The sequence below is a fragment of the Quercus robur genome, chromosome 7 (assembly GCF_932294415.1).
Source record: "Quercus robur chromosome 7, dhQueRobu3.1, whole genome shotgun sequence".
NCBI lineage: Eukaryota > Viridiplantae > Streptophyta > Magnoliopsida > Fagales > Fagaceae > Quercus > Quercus robur.
In genome coordinates this window covers 49,988,933-50,006,329 of record NC_065540.1, presented here as the reverse complement: position 1 = coordinate 50,006,329, position 17,397 = coordinate 49,988,933, and the positions used below count along the sequence as shown (strand labels likewise).

The 17,397-nt window shown below is 41.8% G+C and overlaps 1 protein-coding gene and 1 long non-coding RNA gene across 4 annotated transcripts in view; one reads left to right on the top strand and one right to left on the bottom strand.

Annotated features, from left to right (window-relative positions):
• Positions 1–17,397, top strand: part of LOC126693787 (uncharacterized) — a 59,086-nt gene that overhangs the window by 14,640 nt on the left and 27,049 nt on the right. The window contains exon 2 of the long non-coding RNA XR_007645531.1: positions 16,263–16,337. This is a non-coding gene — a long non-coding RNA (uncharacterized LOC126693787). The remainder of the gene's footprint in view (positions 1–16,262; positions 16,338–17,397) is intronic.
• Positions 1–17,397, bottom strand: part of LOC126693786 (uncharacterized) — a 36,806-nt gene that overhangs the window by 16,239 nt on the left and 3,170 nt on the right. The window contains exon 3 of one of the 3 annotated variants that reach the window (XM_050389914.1): positions 14,254–14,848. The exons of the other annotated variants lie outside the window; for them this stretch is intronic. Coding sequence (XP_050245871.1) covers positions 14,384–14,848 — 465 coding nt within the window. The 3' untranslated portion in view covers positions 14,254–14,383. Of the gene's footprint in view, positions 1–14,253; positions 14,849–17,397 lie in introns of those variants that run through there. 3 annotated transcript variants of the gene reach the window in all.

Genomic DNA, 17,397 nt, shown 5'->3' with positions numbered 1-17,397 from the left:
GTTTGGAAAGGCCTGCCTTTGGGCGCTGGGTTTCGGTCTGGTCCCGGTTTCGTGAGCGATCATACAAAGATGAGTTTGGACTGCATAGCTGAGCCTTGCATCAAGGTAGTTTGGAAGGTTTGACTCCTCGGAATTAGTCCGAGGAGCATCACATTCTCACAATTCCTCCTTTTTCTTCCTTCCTTTCCCGGGGCCTCTTTCCCCCCCCCCCCCCCTTTTCTCCTCCTTTTTTCCCTTTTATACTAGTATTTAATTTCCCTTCTTCATCTACGTGTCAGTTTCTCCTTGTTTGGGGCAGTTACTCGTCCTATCAATCTTCACGTCAAAGTGGTTGGAAAAAGCTGGATAGCATGGTATGGGGTATGGGTTTGTCAGGTGCTGGGCTCCACGTTATGGTGTTGGCAGCTTTCTAGCTTGTACTACTCTTGTACTGAGTTTGTCCTTTTCTTCAGGCGTTTTGTGAGGCGTTGAGCGTGAGGTTGTCCTCGGCTGTATTATTGAGCCATCAAGGGGTTCTCCTCATACCTTCTCGGCAGCAAGGCTCCTCGGCTTGGGCTTTGGGCCATTAATGTGAAGTGGGCCGGGATTCCAAATTTCAGGCCCCACAATAGCCCCTCGAAATCCTGCTTCCCGACTTTTTAGTTGGGAAGGAGGGTTTTGGTGATGCTGAGCCCACCTCGTGATTTGTTCAAGTTCTGTGCCTTACTGCTGCTTGTGTCCTTCCATTTGCATGAGAGATGTGCCAAATTAAGAGGCATTACTTTATTCTTCATCCGCGCAGTGCCCTTTGTTATTTCAGTATTCGAGGCGCGCCTTCACGAGGACCTTTAAATCTTGTGGTGGCGGATAGCGTTGGAAATTGTGCCAGAGCTGCCTTGTCTGCAGCGTTTCTTGGGAATCTGCTCAAATTAAATTAAATGACACCTCCTTACCCTTTATATAAGTAGGACAGGTAGTTGTTCTCCTAGCATATAAACCCTTCTGCTCCCTTCAAAACCATAACCTTTTATCCATAACCTTCCCACATCCAGTGTCGTCTCCCTTAGTGCAACATGTTTGAGGCTTGGGTGGAGGTGGAGGTGGAGGAACTTCACCCGCCACAGAGGCACTGGACCCTTCCAAGACTTAAAGTGATGTGGTCTGGACAGGGGAGACACAGATTTAAGGTGTCCTCCCGCTTGGATATGGTGGGAACGGTACCCCCCCCTCTTTTAGTCAAAATCCGAAACAGGTTCTGGTCACACCAGATTTTTGGTGTCAGAAGGAAGGTTTTCCGCCATCAGTGCCGTCTGCCTTGTCGTAGGCAAATTTTTGTGGAGGCTTCTTAACTTCCGGTTCCCGGCATCTTTTCTTCAACGGTGCGGGCCTCAAGTTGGGTTCTCTGCACCTTTTCTTCAGCTGCGCTAGCCCGTAGCCGGGCTCTCTGCGCCTTTTCTTCAATGGTGCAGACCCCACGTTGGGTTCTTTGGCTGCCTGAGTTATAGGCATGTAAAAGTGTTGAGGAATGGTTTTCCTTGAACAACGTCTTGAAGCAGCAGCCAACCTCTCCTCTGTATCACTTCCTCGGCTTTCTCTTTATTCTCTTGTATCTTTCTTTTCGATTATGTAGTTAGCTTTAATATAAGCTTATTCCAGCTTTTCGTTGTACGCTGTACTATTTCTTTGTCTTAATAAAAGTGGAATTTATTTACTTGTTTTGAATATTTTTCTTTTTTACAACACTACTTTGTGAATGGGTGTGCTCCATGTGTGTTTTTCTTCAATGATACTTAGAGCAGGAAACCTTGAAACATAATCCGACTAATTCTAATTTACCGACATTACCAGGCATAGTAACGATAATTCACAGTAAATTAAACTTAGGAAACTAACCGAGATAACAGCTGAATATTCCGTAATACGTGCGAGGAGACAGTCCGAGAACAATAAACTCTAAATAATTCGTCCGAGGGGGTAACCGAGCGGTAAGGGACTCCGATTGTGTTTTTGGTAACATATTGCTCTATATTGCATCAATCCCTTTGGTGCTGAGGATCCGAGAGCAGACTTGGGAATCCATGCAGTTTAGGGATTAACCCAATTGTTAATGGAGAGTTCTCCTCGGATAAATTCTAAAGTCTATGTAACGTAGTTTTTCTTTTGAGTACTTGGTTTCCCCATAGGCTTAAGTCCGAGGACCATGCAAGGCCTTGGTTCTGTCCAAAACTTGTGATTTTTCTTTGGAGTACTTGGTTTCCCCATAGGCTTGAGTCCGAGGACAATGCAAGGCCTTGGTTCTGTCCAAAACTTGTAGTTTTTTTGAGTACTTGGTTTCCCCATAGGCTTGAGTCCGAGGACCATGCAAGGCCTTGGTTCTGTCCAAAACTTGTAGTTTTTTTTTTTAGTACTTGGTTTCCCCATAGGCTTGAGTCCGAGGACCATGCAAGGCCTTGGTTCTGTCCAAAACTTGTAGTTTTTTTTTGAGTACTTGGTTTCCCCATAGGCTTGAGTCCGAGAACCATGCAAGGCCTTGGTTCTGTCCAAAACTTGTAGTTTTTTTTTTTTGAGTACTTGGTTTCCCCATAGGCTTGAGTCCGAGGACCATGCAAGGCCTTGGTTCTGTCCAAAACTTGTGATTTTTTTTGAGTACTTGGTTTCCCCATAGGCTTGAGTCCGAGGACCATGCAAGGCCTTGGTTCTGTCCAAAACTTGTGATTTTTCTTTGTGTACTTAGTTTCCCCATAGGCTTGAGTCCGAGGACCATGCAAGGCCTTGGTTCTGTCCAAAACTTGTGATTTTTCTTTGTGTACTTGGTTTCCCCATAGGCTTGAGTTCGAGGACCATGCAAGGCCTTGGTTCTGTCCAAAACTTATGATTTTTCTGTGTATTTATTTGTTTTTCAAAGGTCAGCCCCTAGACCATAGCGGGGAGAGTTGGCTTGAGGCCGGAAGCCCCTAGAGCTGCCCGCGCTGTTGGCACTGCAGGGCGTAGCCCCTAGCAGAAGTTTATGTTGGAGCAACAACTGCATGTCGCCGGAGGTGGAGGAAACCCCGCGAACCTCTACTTGCTATAGATTTGACTCCACCGCCACCTGGGCCAATGCGCAAGCCTCCTCACAAACGGCGACAATTGTAGGGACACGATTTTTAACGACCCAAGGTTGACGTTGGGCTCGTGTGTAAAGGGCTCGAACAATATGATTTGTAGAGAGTGGGTTTGGAAAGGCCTGCCTTTGGGCGCTGGGTTTCGGTCTGGTCCCGGTTTCGTGAGCGATCATACAAAGATAAGTTTGGACTGCATAGCTGAGCCTTGCATCAAGGTAGTTTGGAAGGTTTAACTCCTCGGAATTAGTCCGAGGAGCATCACATTCTCACCATTCCTCCTTTTTCTTCCTTCCTTTCCCAGGGCCTAGTTCCCCCCCCCCCCCCCTTTTTCTCCTCCTTTTTTCCCTTTTTTACTAGTATTCAATTTCCCTTCTTCATCTACGTGACAGTTTCTCCTTGTTTGGGGTAGTTACTCGTCCTATCAATCTTCACGTCAGAGTGGTTGGAAAAAACTGGATAGCATGGTATGGGGTATGGGTTTGTCAGGTGCTGGGCTCCACGTTATGGTGTTGGCAGCTTTCTAGCTTGTACTGCTCTTGTACTGAGTTTGTCATTTTCTTCAGGCGTTTTGCGAGGCGTTGAGCGTGAGGCTGTCCTCGGCTGTATTATTGGGCCATCAAGGAGTTCTCCTCATACCTCCTCGGCAGCAAGGCTCCTCGGCTTGGGCTTTGGGCCATTAATGTGAAGTGGGCCGGGATTCCAAATTTCAGGCCCCACAACCAATATGCCAAATTGTTATAAAACTGTTGACTGATCTGTAAGGGGGGAAAAATAAAAAACTTAGAGAATGGTGTTATATAGGGGAAGAGAAACAGGGAGTAAAAAGAGAAGAGAGATAGATAGAGAGAGAAATCTGTGGGTAGAGAAGAGAATAGAGGGGGTGGCAGTGAGGGTGTGAGAAGAGAGAAAAAAAACAAAGTAAAGAGAAGAAGTGAGAGAGCTTACAGTGAGAAAGACTAAAGAAAAAAAAAGACAATATAGTTTCCTAGGCCAGAAGAATATAATATTTATAAGAGTTATACGTTGCGTGAGAGAGAGATTGTTTTCCATTTTTTTTTTTTTTGGAAAACAACCTATAGTTATTAGGATTTTCTGTTAACTAAAGTTAGTTTTCCATTGACCATTTTTTTTTTTATGTTACCAAACACTGGAAAATGTAGAAAACTATCTTCACAGAAGGTTTTCCAACAAAACAAACAGTTTGTTAAGAGAAAATGATAGTTTAGGAGAGAAAGTGTGAGAATATTAAATATATAAATATTTTTTTGAGAATATATTAAATATATATAAAAATTGAATTTACACATTTATCTTAAGCGGTTTTAACTTTATATATAATTTTGCCTTTACACATTCATTTACTTTAATTTAAATGTTATAACTAAGCAATAAAATCAATGAAGAATCTAAAATAAAAAACAATGTCTATACATATCTATCTATAATATTATAAAATAATTGAAGCTTTAAAATAAATTTTACAAAAACTCTTTTTGTGTCATGTCATTAGCAGTCTTTTCTAATTTTTTGCAATTTTTACTTTGTTAACCTTTCATATTTTTCAACCATTGTCTTCTTAGTTCAATTTTTCATCTTCTCCAATCATTGGCTTCTTAAATTTTTCATTTGATTTCCTTTATAAATTTTTAAATTTTCTCCTTTATATCTTCATAAATTCTATTGTAGGGACACAAAATCTTTAACGGCCCAACAACGATGTTGGGCTCGCACACGGAAAGTCCCTCACAATAATATTTGTAGAGAGTGGGATTAAAAGGCCAGCGTTGGATCACAGGGGGACATTTCGGGCCGGACTTTAGGTGAACCAACATGAGATAAAGCTTTGGGCTGGATATTCAGGCCCTTCAATCTTGTGTCTAGGAGGATTTGGCTCCTCGGATCATGTCCGAGGAGCGATGGTGTTGTCCTCGATTACCCGTCGGCGGGTTTTTAGGTGGTGTCCGGCGTATATTCTCCAGGCATTCTCTTTCATCAAGTCTTTTTTAGAAGCTCGATGGGGGAGCCCCCCTTTTGGTCACATAACATTCTCTTTTATACTAGCCTACGTTCGTTGTCCTTCGTCCACGTGTAGGGTCGATCTTTCCAGGACAGATATCTGTCCCATCAGTCTAATCCCAAAATTACTGTAGATGATTCATAAAGCCTAAGATCCCGGCTCTGTTAGGGGCAGTGTCATGTCAGGGAAGGGCATTAAAGACAACTTCCCCAGGATATTTTCTAATCTTTCTAGCTTACTCGTATTCCATTACTATCCCTGAGGTTTTGGGCCTGCCGAGGACGAAACCGTCCTCGGCTATGTCTTCGGGCTATTTTTATGTTTCCTAGTTTCGAGCTTGGGCCCTGGCCTCCTTCAGTTTAAGACCGGTGGGCTTCCCATAAGCGTGTGGGCCGGACCCATAAATTATTGGACCCCACATTAGCCCCTCAAAATCCTGCTGTCCAACATCATGGTAGGACAGGTGGATTTTGATGATGTCAAGCCCTTATTGCCGTTCACTTTCTTCGGATCTTGATCAACACTGGCGACTCTTCCCCTCCACAAGGAACGCACCGGTTTACGAGCCGTTTTTCCTGGATTTGTGCACGTTGCCGTTATGCTGCGTGGTTATCTGCAGCGTGTCTTTAATGTCTTCCCATTTACGAGGCCTCCCAGATGCAACGGTTACTGATGGTGTGGGAGAACGAAATGGCGCGTTATACTCTGGATTTCCCTGGGGATCTGAATGTGTCACATACCCTCTTCTTCATTCCCTATATAAAGAGAGAAGACAGAGGATGACTCTCTCATATCTGAATCCCTCACGCTCTTCTCAGAATCCACTTCCTCCATCCGGTTCCTCCCTATTCAATAATACTTCTCTCATAGTAATCCACCATGAACAAATCCTTCCTTTCCCAGAAATGCCATGTCCTGACAAAACTTGAGATGGCTCGATCAGGGCAAGGATGGCGGAGGCTTAAGATTTGCCTCCCCATTCTTTTAGCCAAAATCCGAAGCAGGGACTCGTCACACCCCATTTCTGGTGTGGCCGAGTCGAAAACCTCCCTTGTCATCTCCATCCGCTCTTTCATGAGCATACCTAATATGGCTCCCCTTCTCCCTCTTTTGCTCCTTTTACTTTCTTTTCATTGCTTCCCTCTTCTTCTCCTCCTTCCCGCTCATGTCTTCCATCTTCTTTTTCCCTTACATTCTTCAGTGACAAGAGCTTGCTGAAGTGCTTCCATGTCTTCTAATTCTTCTTCCTTCTCCTTCATTATTTTTGTATAAGGATCTTCTCCTGATATGAGCAGTACTGAGGCATAGATTTCAGAAAGACTTTGAAGGCGAATTCAGAAGACACCTGATGGTTTACTTGTGTTACGGATGTTGTTACTGTTTTAGCAGTTCATTTTTTGTATAGGCTCGTTTAAGCCCTTCCTTGTACGTTGTAACAATTTTTCATATTAATAAAAGTTATTGTTACTCTATTTCGTATGTCTTGTTTATATATTTTAACAAATGTGAAAGCGCTGCTCGACATAATAGTATAGCATTTCAATCGATAATAAATAAGGCCAAAGTAATCGTTGATAAAAAGATGCCACGATGACTTTAACAAAATTATTATTCAACATAGCAATCCGACCAGTGAGGAATAAGACTTATCTTAAAATTAGCCGTGATGGGTATTAAATGCTTCGATAAGATGTAAGAAGTAGCTATCCGAGGACGTGTTACCCACCGGATGAATGGCCTCTTTAGGTTGGCGATCATTAGGTTGTTCTGCCATTTCCATGATACGCGAGACTTAACCCTTTCCAGTATTTAAGCCGAGAAATTTCTTCATTCGGGCAGTTGATTTCCCAAGAAGCCTGAGTCCGAGGACTTTGCAAAACCTGGATTTTGTTCAGGACTTACGCGTTTTATCTTATGTACTTGATTTTTCCCTTAGGCTTGAGTCCGAGAATTGTGTCTTTATCGGTACTTGGTTTTCCCTTTTAGCTTGAGTCCGAGGACTATGCAAGCCTTAGGTTCTGTCCGGGACCAATGTCTGAATCAGTACTTGGTTTTCCCTTTCAGCTCGAGTCCGAGGACCACGCAAGCCTTAGGTTCTGTCCAAGACCAATGTCTGCATCAGTACTTGGTTTTCCCTTTCAGCTCGAGTCCGAGGACCACGCAAGCCTTAGGTTCTGTCCAAGACCAATGTCTGCATCAGTACTTGGTTTTCCCTTTTAGCTTGAGTCCGAGGACCATGCAAGCCTTAGGTTCTGTCCAAGACCAATGTCTGCATCAGTACTTGGTTTTCCCTTTTAGCTTGAGTCCGAGGACCATGCAAGCCTTAGGTTCTGTCCAAGACCAATGTCTGCATCAGTACTTGGTTTTCCCTTTTAGCTTGAGTCCGAGGATCATGCAAGCCTTAGGTTCTGTCCAAGACTTTGAGTTCAGATTTTCCCTTTCATTGAGCATTTCCCGAGGAGCCAGACAGGGTGTCCCTGGGCCTTCACGCAAAGCGGGCCTGGGCCGCGAATTTAAATGAATCCGCGGATTAAGAGATATTTCTGCAACCTCTGGCCATGCAGTACTTCTCTGACGCCCCAAAGATCGAGGCGCGCCTTTACGAGGCTCCTTCAGTCTCTTGGCTGCAGTTGACGTTGGAAGTTGAGCCAAGACCACTTTGTCTGTAGTGCTCCTTGGGACGCCGCGTGAGTTGACTGCCACTATCTTGTCTTTTCAAATAAATAGGAGGGAGAGAGGGTTGCTTTATATATACACCCAGCCTTTTAGTTTTCTCCCACATCACGCTTCCCATACCCGGAGCTCTCCTTTCTTGGCATAGCATGTCGAAAGCGAGGGTTGGGACGAAAGAACTTCCTCCGCCACAGAGGTGCCGTGTCTTCATGAGGCTTATAACAGTAAGGTATGGGCACAGGAAGCACAAGTTCAGGAGAGTACTCCATCTCCACCGAGGGGGAAAGGAATCTTCCCCTCTTTTAGTCAAAATCCGAAGCAGGTTCTGTCCATGCCAGAGTTTTGGTGTGGCAGAAGAAAGATTTTCCTCCATCAGCGCCTCTGCTTTGCGGCAGGCGTATATTTAGAGAAAGCCCCACCACCTCCAACTCCCTACACCTTTTCTTCAACGGTGTCAGGTTCATGTTGGGTCTCTTTGGCTGCCTGAGTTATGGGCAGGTAAGGGTGCGGGGGAAGAATAAGGTCTCGGAGCTGTAGCCAACCTTTCCTCCGACATACCTCCTCGGCTTTCTCCAGCTTTCTTGTATTTTTCTTTTTCTTGCTTATGTAGTAAGCTTTGACGTAGGCTGATTCCAGCTTTTCGTTTGTACACTGTACTATTTCTTCATCGTAATAAAAATGGAAATTGATTTACATGTTTTAAGCGTTGGTCTAATGGGCCACACAATCTTGTGAACGAATGTGCTCTATGTATGTGTTGCTTTGAAAAAAAATACTTGTGATAAAGCTACTTTGAAGCATAATCTAATCAACTCTCATCTGTCAGCACTATCAGGCATTATATCGATAACTTGTAATAAATCAAACTTAAGAAACTAACCGGGATATCAGTTGGGTATTCTGTGATAAGCGCGTGAATATCGTCCAAGGCTGATGATTTATAAATATTCCATGCGAGCAATCGACTGGGAGTTAGGGAACTCCGATGGCGCTTTTGCGTACTTGGTTTCCCCATAGGCTTGAGTCCGAGGACCATGCAATGCCTTGGTTCTGTCCAAAACTTGTATGCTCCTTTTTAAGTAGTTGGTTTCCCCGGAGGCTTGGGTCCGAGGACCATGCAAGGCCTTGGTTCTGTCCAAAACTTGTAAGATCTCTTTTTTGTACTTGGTTTCCCCATAGGCTTGGGTCCGAGGACCATGCAAGACCTTGGTTCTGTCCATTACTTGTAAGATTTCTTTTTTGTACTTGGTTTCCCCACAGGCTTGGGTCCGAGGACCATGCAAGGCCTTGGTTCTGTCCATTACTTGTAAGATCTCTTTTTTGTACTTGGTTTCCCTATAGGCTTGGGTCCGAGGACCATGCAAGGCCTTGGTTCTGTCCATTACTTGTAAGATTTCTTTTTTGTACTTGGTTTCCCCATAGGCTTGGGTCCGAGGACCATGCAAGGCCTTGGTTCTGTCCATTACTTGTAAGATCTCTTTTTTGTACTTGGTTTCCCCATAGACTTGGGTCCGAGGACCATGCAAGACCTTGGTTCTGTCCATTACTTGTAAGATTTCTTTTTTGTACTTGGTTTCCCCACAGGCTTGGGTCCGAGGACCATGCAAGGCCTTGGTTCTGTCCATTACTTGTAAGATTTCTTTTTTGTACTTGGTTTCCCCAGAGGCTTGGGTCTGAGGACCATGCAAGGCCTTGGTTCTGTCCATTACTTGTAAGATTTCTTTTTTGTACTTGGTTTCCCCACAGGCTTGGGTCCGAGGACCATGCAAGGCCTTGGTTCTGTCCATTACTTGTAAGATTTCTTTTTTGTACTTGGTTTCCCCACAGGCTTGGGTCCGAGGACCATGCAAGGCCTTGGTTCTGTCCATTACTTGTAAGATCTCTTTTTTGTACTTGGTTTCCCCATAGGCTTGGGTCCGAGGACCATGCAAGGCCTTGGTTCTGTCCATTACTTGTAAGATTTCTTTTTTGTACTTGGTTTCCCCATAGGCTTGGGTCCGAGGACCATGCAAGGCCTTGGTTCTGTCCATTACTTGTAAGATCTCTTTTTTGTACTTGGTTTCCCCATAAGCTTGGGTCCGAAGACCATGCAAGGCCTTGGTTCTGTCCATTACTTGTAAGATCTCTTTTTTGTACTTGGTTTCCCCATAGGCTTGGGTCCGAAGACCATGCAAGACCTTGGTTCTGTCCATTACTTGTAAGATTTCTTTTTTGTACTTGGTTTCCCCACAGGCTTGGGTCCGAGGACCATGCAAGGCCTTGGTTCTGTCCATTACTTGTAAGATTTCTTTTTTGTACTTGGTTTCCCCATAGGCTTGGGTCCGAGGACCATGCAAGGCCTTGGTTCTGTCCATTACTTGTAAGATTTCTTTTTTGTACTTGGTTTCCCCACAGGCTTGGGTCCGAGGACCATGCAAGGCCTTGGTTCTGTCCATTACTTGTAAGATTTCTTTTTTGTACTTGGTTTCCCCACAGGCTTGGGTCCGAGGACCATGCAAGGCCTTGGTTCTGTCCATTACTTGTAAGATTTCTTTTTTGTACTTGGTTTCCCCACAGGCTTGGGTCCGAGGACCATGCAAGGCCTTGGTTCTGTCCATTACTTGTAAGATCTCTTTTTTGTACTTGGTTTCCCCATAGGCTTGGGTCCGAGGACCATGCAAGGCCTTGGTTCTGTCCATTACTTGTAAGATTTCTTTTTTGTACTTGGTTTCCCCATAGGCTTGGGTCCGAGGACCATGCAAGGCCTTGGTTCTGTCCATTACTTGTAAGATCTCTTTTTTGTACTTGGTTTCCCCATAGGCTTGGGTCCGAGGACCATGCAAGGCCTTGGTTCTGTCCATTACTTGTAAGATCTCTTTTTTGTACTTGGTTTCCCCATAGGCTTGGGTCCGAAGACCATGCAAGACCTTGGTTCTGTCCATTACTTGTAAGATTTCTTTTTTGTACTTGGTTTCCCCACAGGCTTGGGTCCGAGGACCATGCAAGGCCTTGGTTCTGTCCATTACTTGTAAGATTTCTTTTTTGTACTTGGTTTCCCCATAGGCTTGGGTCCGAGGACCATGCAAGGCCTTGGTTCTGTCCATTACTTGTAAGATTTCTTTTTTGTACTTGGTTTCCCCACAGGCTTGGGTCCGAGGACCATGCAAGGCCTTGGTTCTGTCCATTACTTGTAAGATTTCTTTTTTGTACTTGGTTTCCCCACAGGCTTGGGTCCGAGGACCATGCAAGGCCTTGGTTCTGTCCATTACTTGTAAGATTTCTTTTTTGTACTTGGTTTCCCCACAGGCTTGGGTCCGAGGACCATGCAAGGCCTTGGTTCTGTCCATTACTTGTTGGAGATCAGCCCCTAGACCATAGCGGGGGGATGTGGCCTAAAGCCGGAAGCCCCTAGAGCTGTCCGCGCTGTTGACACTGCAGGGCGTAGCCCCTAGCAAAAATTCGGGTCGGAGCAACGACAGCATGTCGCCGGAGATGGAGGGAATCCCACAAACCTCAGCTGGCTAGATAGTTGACTCAAACACCTCCTACGCCAACGCGCAAGCCTTCCCACAGACGGCGCCAATTGTAGGGACACAAAATCTTTAACGGCCCAACAACGATGTTGGGCTCGCACGCGGAAAGTCCCTCACAATAATATTTGTAGAGAGTGGGATTAAAAGGCCAGCGTTGGATCACAGGGGGACATTTCGGGCCGAACTTTAGGTGAACCAACATGAGATAAAGCTTTGGGCTGGATATTCAGGCCCTTCAATCTTGTGTCTAGGAGGATTTGGCTCCTCGGATCATGTCCGAGGAGCGATGGTGTTGTCCTCGATTACCCGTCGGCGGGTTTTTAGGTGGTGTCCGGCGTATATTCTCCAGGCATTCTCTTTCATCAAGTCTTTTTTAGAAGCTCGATGGGGGAGCCCCCCTTTTGGTCACATAACATTCTCTTTTATACTAGCCTACGTTCGTTGTCCTTCGTCCACGTGTAGGGTCGATCTTTCCAGGACAAATATCTGTCCCATCAGTCTAATCCCAAAATTACTGTAGATGATTCATAAAGCCTAAGATCCCGGCTCTGTTAGGGGCAGTGTCATGTCAGGGAAGGGCATTAAAGACAACTTCCCCAGGATATTTTCTGATCTTTCTAGCTTACTCGTATTCCATTACTATCCCTGAGGTTTTGGGCCTGCCGAGGACGAAACCGTCCTCGGCTATGTCTTCGGGCTATTTTTATGTTTCCTAGTTTCGAGCTTGGGCCCTGGCCTCCTTCAGTTTAAGACCGGTGGGCTTCCCATAAGCGTGTGGGCCGAACCCATAAATTATTGGACCCCACATCTATGATTTCACTTTTTTGAACCTTTCATCTGCTTTTACTCTTCCTCTTCCAACTTGATTTTCTTATAAATTTATCTTACTTCATTTCCACATCTCTCCCCTATTCCTTCCAAGTTGTTCATTGCAAAAAAGGTCAATTCTCTCTCTCTCTCTCTCTCTCCAATTTTCTCTTTTGATGCTTTTTTTTTTCAACCACTTTTTCCCCCCTAATGGTTCGTTTTGTTATTGTTGATTTAATTGTTACCTCACCTTTGTTTTGTTTTTTTTTCTTTTGGCAAATTTGTATCAACTTTTGTGCATATTTAGGTATTTTGGTATTCCAATTCCCGATCAAAAAAAAAAATTCCTTTTTTTTAGTGATTCAATTAGATGTTAAATTATGAAACTTTACTAAGTTTTGTTTATTTTTAAATCATTTTGTGTGAACAAAACTATAGTTTTTGTAGAGAAAGTACTCTTAATAATTGTATAAGAAATACTCTATAGTGCCACTTATTTAGATAAAAGCAAAGGTTAATCAAATGGAAATAATTGAATGCGTGACATATTTTAGCTTTCGCAATTGAATTTTCATTATTATTTTTGTTATTGTTGTTGTTATTATTATTAATTATTATAATGATGCACATAGAAACTTAATTATGAGATTTTGCTAATAATTGTTTATTCTATAATCTTTTTGAGTGGACAAATTTGCGGTTTCTGTAGAGAAAATAATCTTAATAGATTATAAATAAAAAGTTATTTTCCTAATCAATCAAATTAATCATTTTTAAGCAATGATTGATATGACATTTTGCAAACTGATGATTGATGAGACATTTTGTTTTTTTACACAGCATCTTCATATAGGTATGTTTGGATTTGATGTATTTTTATGGATGTATTGAGATAAGTAATGTATTCAAGAAGAGTGATCATGATTATACTTTGTATACTTCAAAAGAGATTGATTGGTTTGGAATTAAAGATAACATTAAAATAGGATGCTAGAAGTTGAAATTTATATTACAAATAGAGAATGTGCATTTACTTGGCAAGCTTATTTGGTTAAATTAGAGATGTTGGACAGCACACTTGGTTGTTACACACAACTGTACATACACACTTTGTACTGAAATAAATACCAGTGCACATTCGGTTGTTGCATACAACCGTCACAATTTCAGTGCAAAATATGTGTACGGTTGTGTGAGTAAGAAATAAATACTACTCTTAGATTTATGGATTCCATAATGAGAGGTTGCCCTCTCCTATCTTTGGAACCTTTTATTTTCTAATATAAACATGATTTGATTCGAAAAACAATAAAAAAAATTAACAATAATCTTTACCGCAAAAAACCAACTTAATATTTAGGTAAAAGTAAAACTAATGAAACGTTAAGACTTATCTTGAAACTTCTGGGCCTTCAAATTTTTTTTTTTAAAGCTTTTGAACACATCGTATTTAATTTAAAACCACTATTAAATTTAAGGCTTATAAAACAGTTCTTTCTAAATTTTATTCATTTGTTTATATTTATTTATAAGACTTCCTAAATTTTATTCAGTGCATAAGTAAAATGAAAATCGTACCTCTGTTTTACGTTTCTTTCTTCTCCCCCAAATGCATAGACATTAGTACTACTAGCAGCAAGTAATCTTCAGAGATCGACAAATATGAGACCATTACGCAAAACTGAATAAAACTCTTGCCCTTATTTCATGTTCCTCTAAATACTTTCAAAGCTCTACAATAACTTGCTGTAAGAATAGAAAATTTACTATAGATTTGTTTTGTTGTAAGAATAGAATATCTAAATACGAGATTAAGGTAATCTAAAAGCAGAGAGATGGATCATAACGTCTGAGTCACAAAGAGAGAAATGGGTCCAAACTCCAAAGCCTACCATTTGGTAGACATGTGAAATCACTTTAAAATTCAATGGTATATCACACAACACGCAAGTGTAAACCAGAGATTCATTGGCTTCACAGAGTTTTTAATAAAACTTTTAACATTCCACTTACGAGTGATGAATTAAGGTCTGGCTCCAAAGTGTTTCCTAGACAAGTTAGATAAACTCCTTCTTGATTGCTAAGCCCCATATCATTCTAGTAATTTAATCACTTATAAAACTTAAAAGTCCTTGATGGGGAGGCAAAGACAGCAAAAAGCTTGTGCACAAACCAAACATAGCATCCACAATCTACTTCTGAGAGAACGTTTTACAGGTATTCCAGATTAAAATAAGACAACTTTTCTTTTTAGTTTCTAAAATTTGTATTTACATGCTCCAAGAGAGATTTCACTGTTCTTTTGCCTTCTTCCTTGCCAAAAACCGTTCTTTAGCTGCAGCCACAGCATCCCCACTTCTCTTATGATGGTCACGCTTTGGCTGTTCTGCTGATGGCTGTTCTGCTGATGGCTGTTCAGCTGAAGTTTTTTCTTGATCTGAAGTGTTGGTTATTGGCTTTTTATCTAAGGAGTCAACGCTTTTCTTTGGCAGAATGGAGCTTTCACCTTGATGCTTGTCTTCCATGACTGAAACCTTCAAAGGTGCATTTGATGCATTTGGTGACTGACCTTCATCTGATATATCATCAGAGCCTTTTAATTCAAGCTTCTCTAACTCCCTTGACTCGGCCAGTTTCACTGGCTTCTTTGACTCAACCTGCTTCTCTGATCTCCTCGCCTCAGCATCTTTTGCACCAAAAGCAACATTTTTTCCAATGTTGAAGTAAAAATCACTCAAGTCACTCTTCTTTGTAACCTTTAAACAACAATGCATATATAAAATTATCAATATGGATTCAAAGCATTTGAGAAAAACCTTAAAAAAAAAAAAAAACAAAAACAAAAAATGATCATATCAAAGCATTTAATTTAGTGTGGTCTTCAAGAAAATATAAATCACAGCATGTAGTCACATAAAGATGTGGATAGAATATTTATCTAAACATAACACATGACTAATGCTTGACTTGGTCTTTAACACGCCTTGGCCAAACTTGGAAAGTGGCTCAAGGATGCTTGTATGAGCATAGCATAAATCATGAGGGTTGAAGTTTGGAGTTTGGACAAATTGAATAAGGGCAATGGGTTAGTACCTTAGGACTTACAACTTAGCAACAACCTTACATGTCCTTTTTTTATATATAAAAGTAACCTTACATGTACTAATTATCACATGATTCCACTCCAAGTAACATGACTTTATCATAACGCCACAAAGTGATAGTTATATAGAAGTTGGGATGTTCACCAATAAAGCTTCCTGGGACCTTGTTTACGAATATGACATTCATTGACATATTCACTGTTTTTTTTAATATAGATATGAATGATAGTATTTCAAACATACAATGCCCGCTCCATAATTTTTTTGATAAATACAATGTCCGCTCCATAATGATTACTCTTTATTAGGCCAAAACATCAATTGGTTTTTGGTATAGGCAGGGAATCAAACCACAAATCTCTAATTCAATGACAAGAAACTTTCCCAATTGAACAAACTGAAACCCACTCATTGACATATTCACAGTTAGAGCTATAGAACTAATATTGGTACAATTATATAGTACTCTTCTGGATAAGATTCAAAGAGATTTTTTTTTTGGGGGGGGGGGGCGGGGTTGCATGGAGAGCATAAAATTCATCAGGTTAATTGGTCCATCGTTTGTAGACTGATTTGACAGGGAGGTTTGGGTGTGAGGAAGTTGCTGTATTTCAATTATGCTCTGTTAGGTAAGTGACTAGTGATATGGGTTGGATAGGGATTCTTTATGGAGGAAGGTTATTGATTGCAAATATGGTACAAACAACAGTGAGCGATACTCTGGTGAGGTAAGGGTGGGGCATTGGAAACATATCAGATTGGGTGGGACCACTTTGCATGATTGCCTCTTCCATTCGGTTTGAGGCAGGATGTGATTCTTAAATTCAGTTTTAGAAACAATTTTGGGATGGAAGTGGTACTTTTCAAGACCACTATCTGGAATTATTTAATTTCTTAGAGATCAAGATGGTCAGCTGTCAGACTATATGGAGTGGGTGAATGGTAGGTTACATTGGAAACCGGTGTTCATCAGAGAGGCACAAGATTGGGAGGTGGAGTCAATGGCTCACCCAAAGAAGGATTTACATCTAGGAGCTACTACAGGGTGCTGCGAGCAAGCATTGAGGTTACTTCCCTGTTTCCTTGGAAGTGTGTATGAAAGTCTCTTTCCCCTCCTAGAGTTTCTTTTTATGTTTGGGAGGTCGCCCTAGGCAAAATTTTGATGATAGACAACCTGCGGAGGAGGGGTTTCCTTTTGGCAGATTGGTGCTGTCTTTGTCAATCTGATGGAGAATCTGTTAATCATTTGCTGCTGCATTGTCCTTTTGTACATGATCTGTGGGCATTCATATTTTGTCTAGTTGGGACTAACTGGGTTATGCCAAACTCTGTTGAAGCCATGCCGAAATCTTGGGATGGAGTAAGGGGAGTTTGAAGATATGTAAAAGTTTGGAGGGTAGAGCCAGCGTGTCTTTCGTGGTGTATTTGGAGGGAGCATAATCAATGCACGTTTGAGGGAAAGGAGCTTTCTCTGCCTAATATTAAGTTTCTCTTCTTGAAGACTCTTCGAACGGGCATCAGTCTCATACCGCTTCTATGTAGTCCATAATGGAGTTTTTAGAGGCTTTATGCCTTTGCCGTTGGTACAAAGGCTTTGAACTTTTCTGTTGTTGCTCTTTTATTCTTCTTTCTGCTATCCTTTTTTTAAACTCTAGTATACCACCTGTATACATTCTTTCAATTTTTTTAATGAAGTTTGATTACTTATCCAAAAACTAAATAAAAATTATATTGTATACTTCTATATGAGTCTAGAAATCCCAGTGGCAGGGTGTCACTAATGAGTTGTCCCCACCAACCGCCATTTTTTTCTTTTTGAAAATTCAATAGTTACAACAAGGGAGGGGAGATTTGAACCCTGAATGTTTAGAAAACACCAAGATGTGCCAACCAGTTGAGCTATAAAGCTCTTGGCATCCCCACCAATTGTCATTGTCAAGAATATTATCTATTTCTTGTAACTAACTCTCCTATATATGAGGAATATATTGGCTCAGGATTGTATCAGATTTTCAGCTCCTCCTAAAAAATGGATGAAATATCATACAAATGTTTTTGAATTCTCTTCTCAAATATTCTTCACAAACATTCAAACAGCAGCAGCAACCAGTGCATGTGTTCCAAACTGCTGCACAGAGCATTTTACAAGACTTAGGGCTCGTTTGGATTGAGGGGGGAGTGGAGGGGAGTAGAGTAGTATT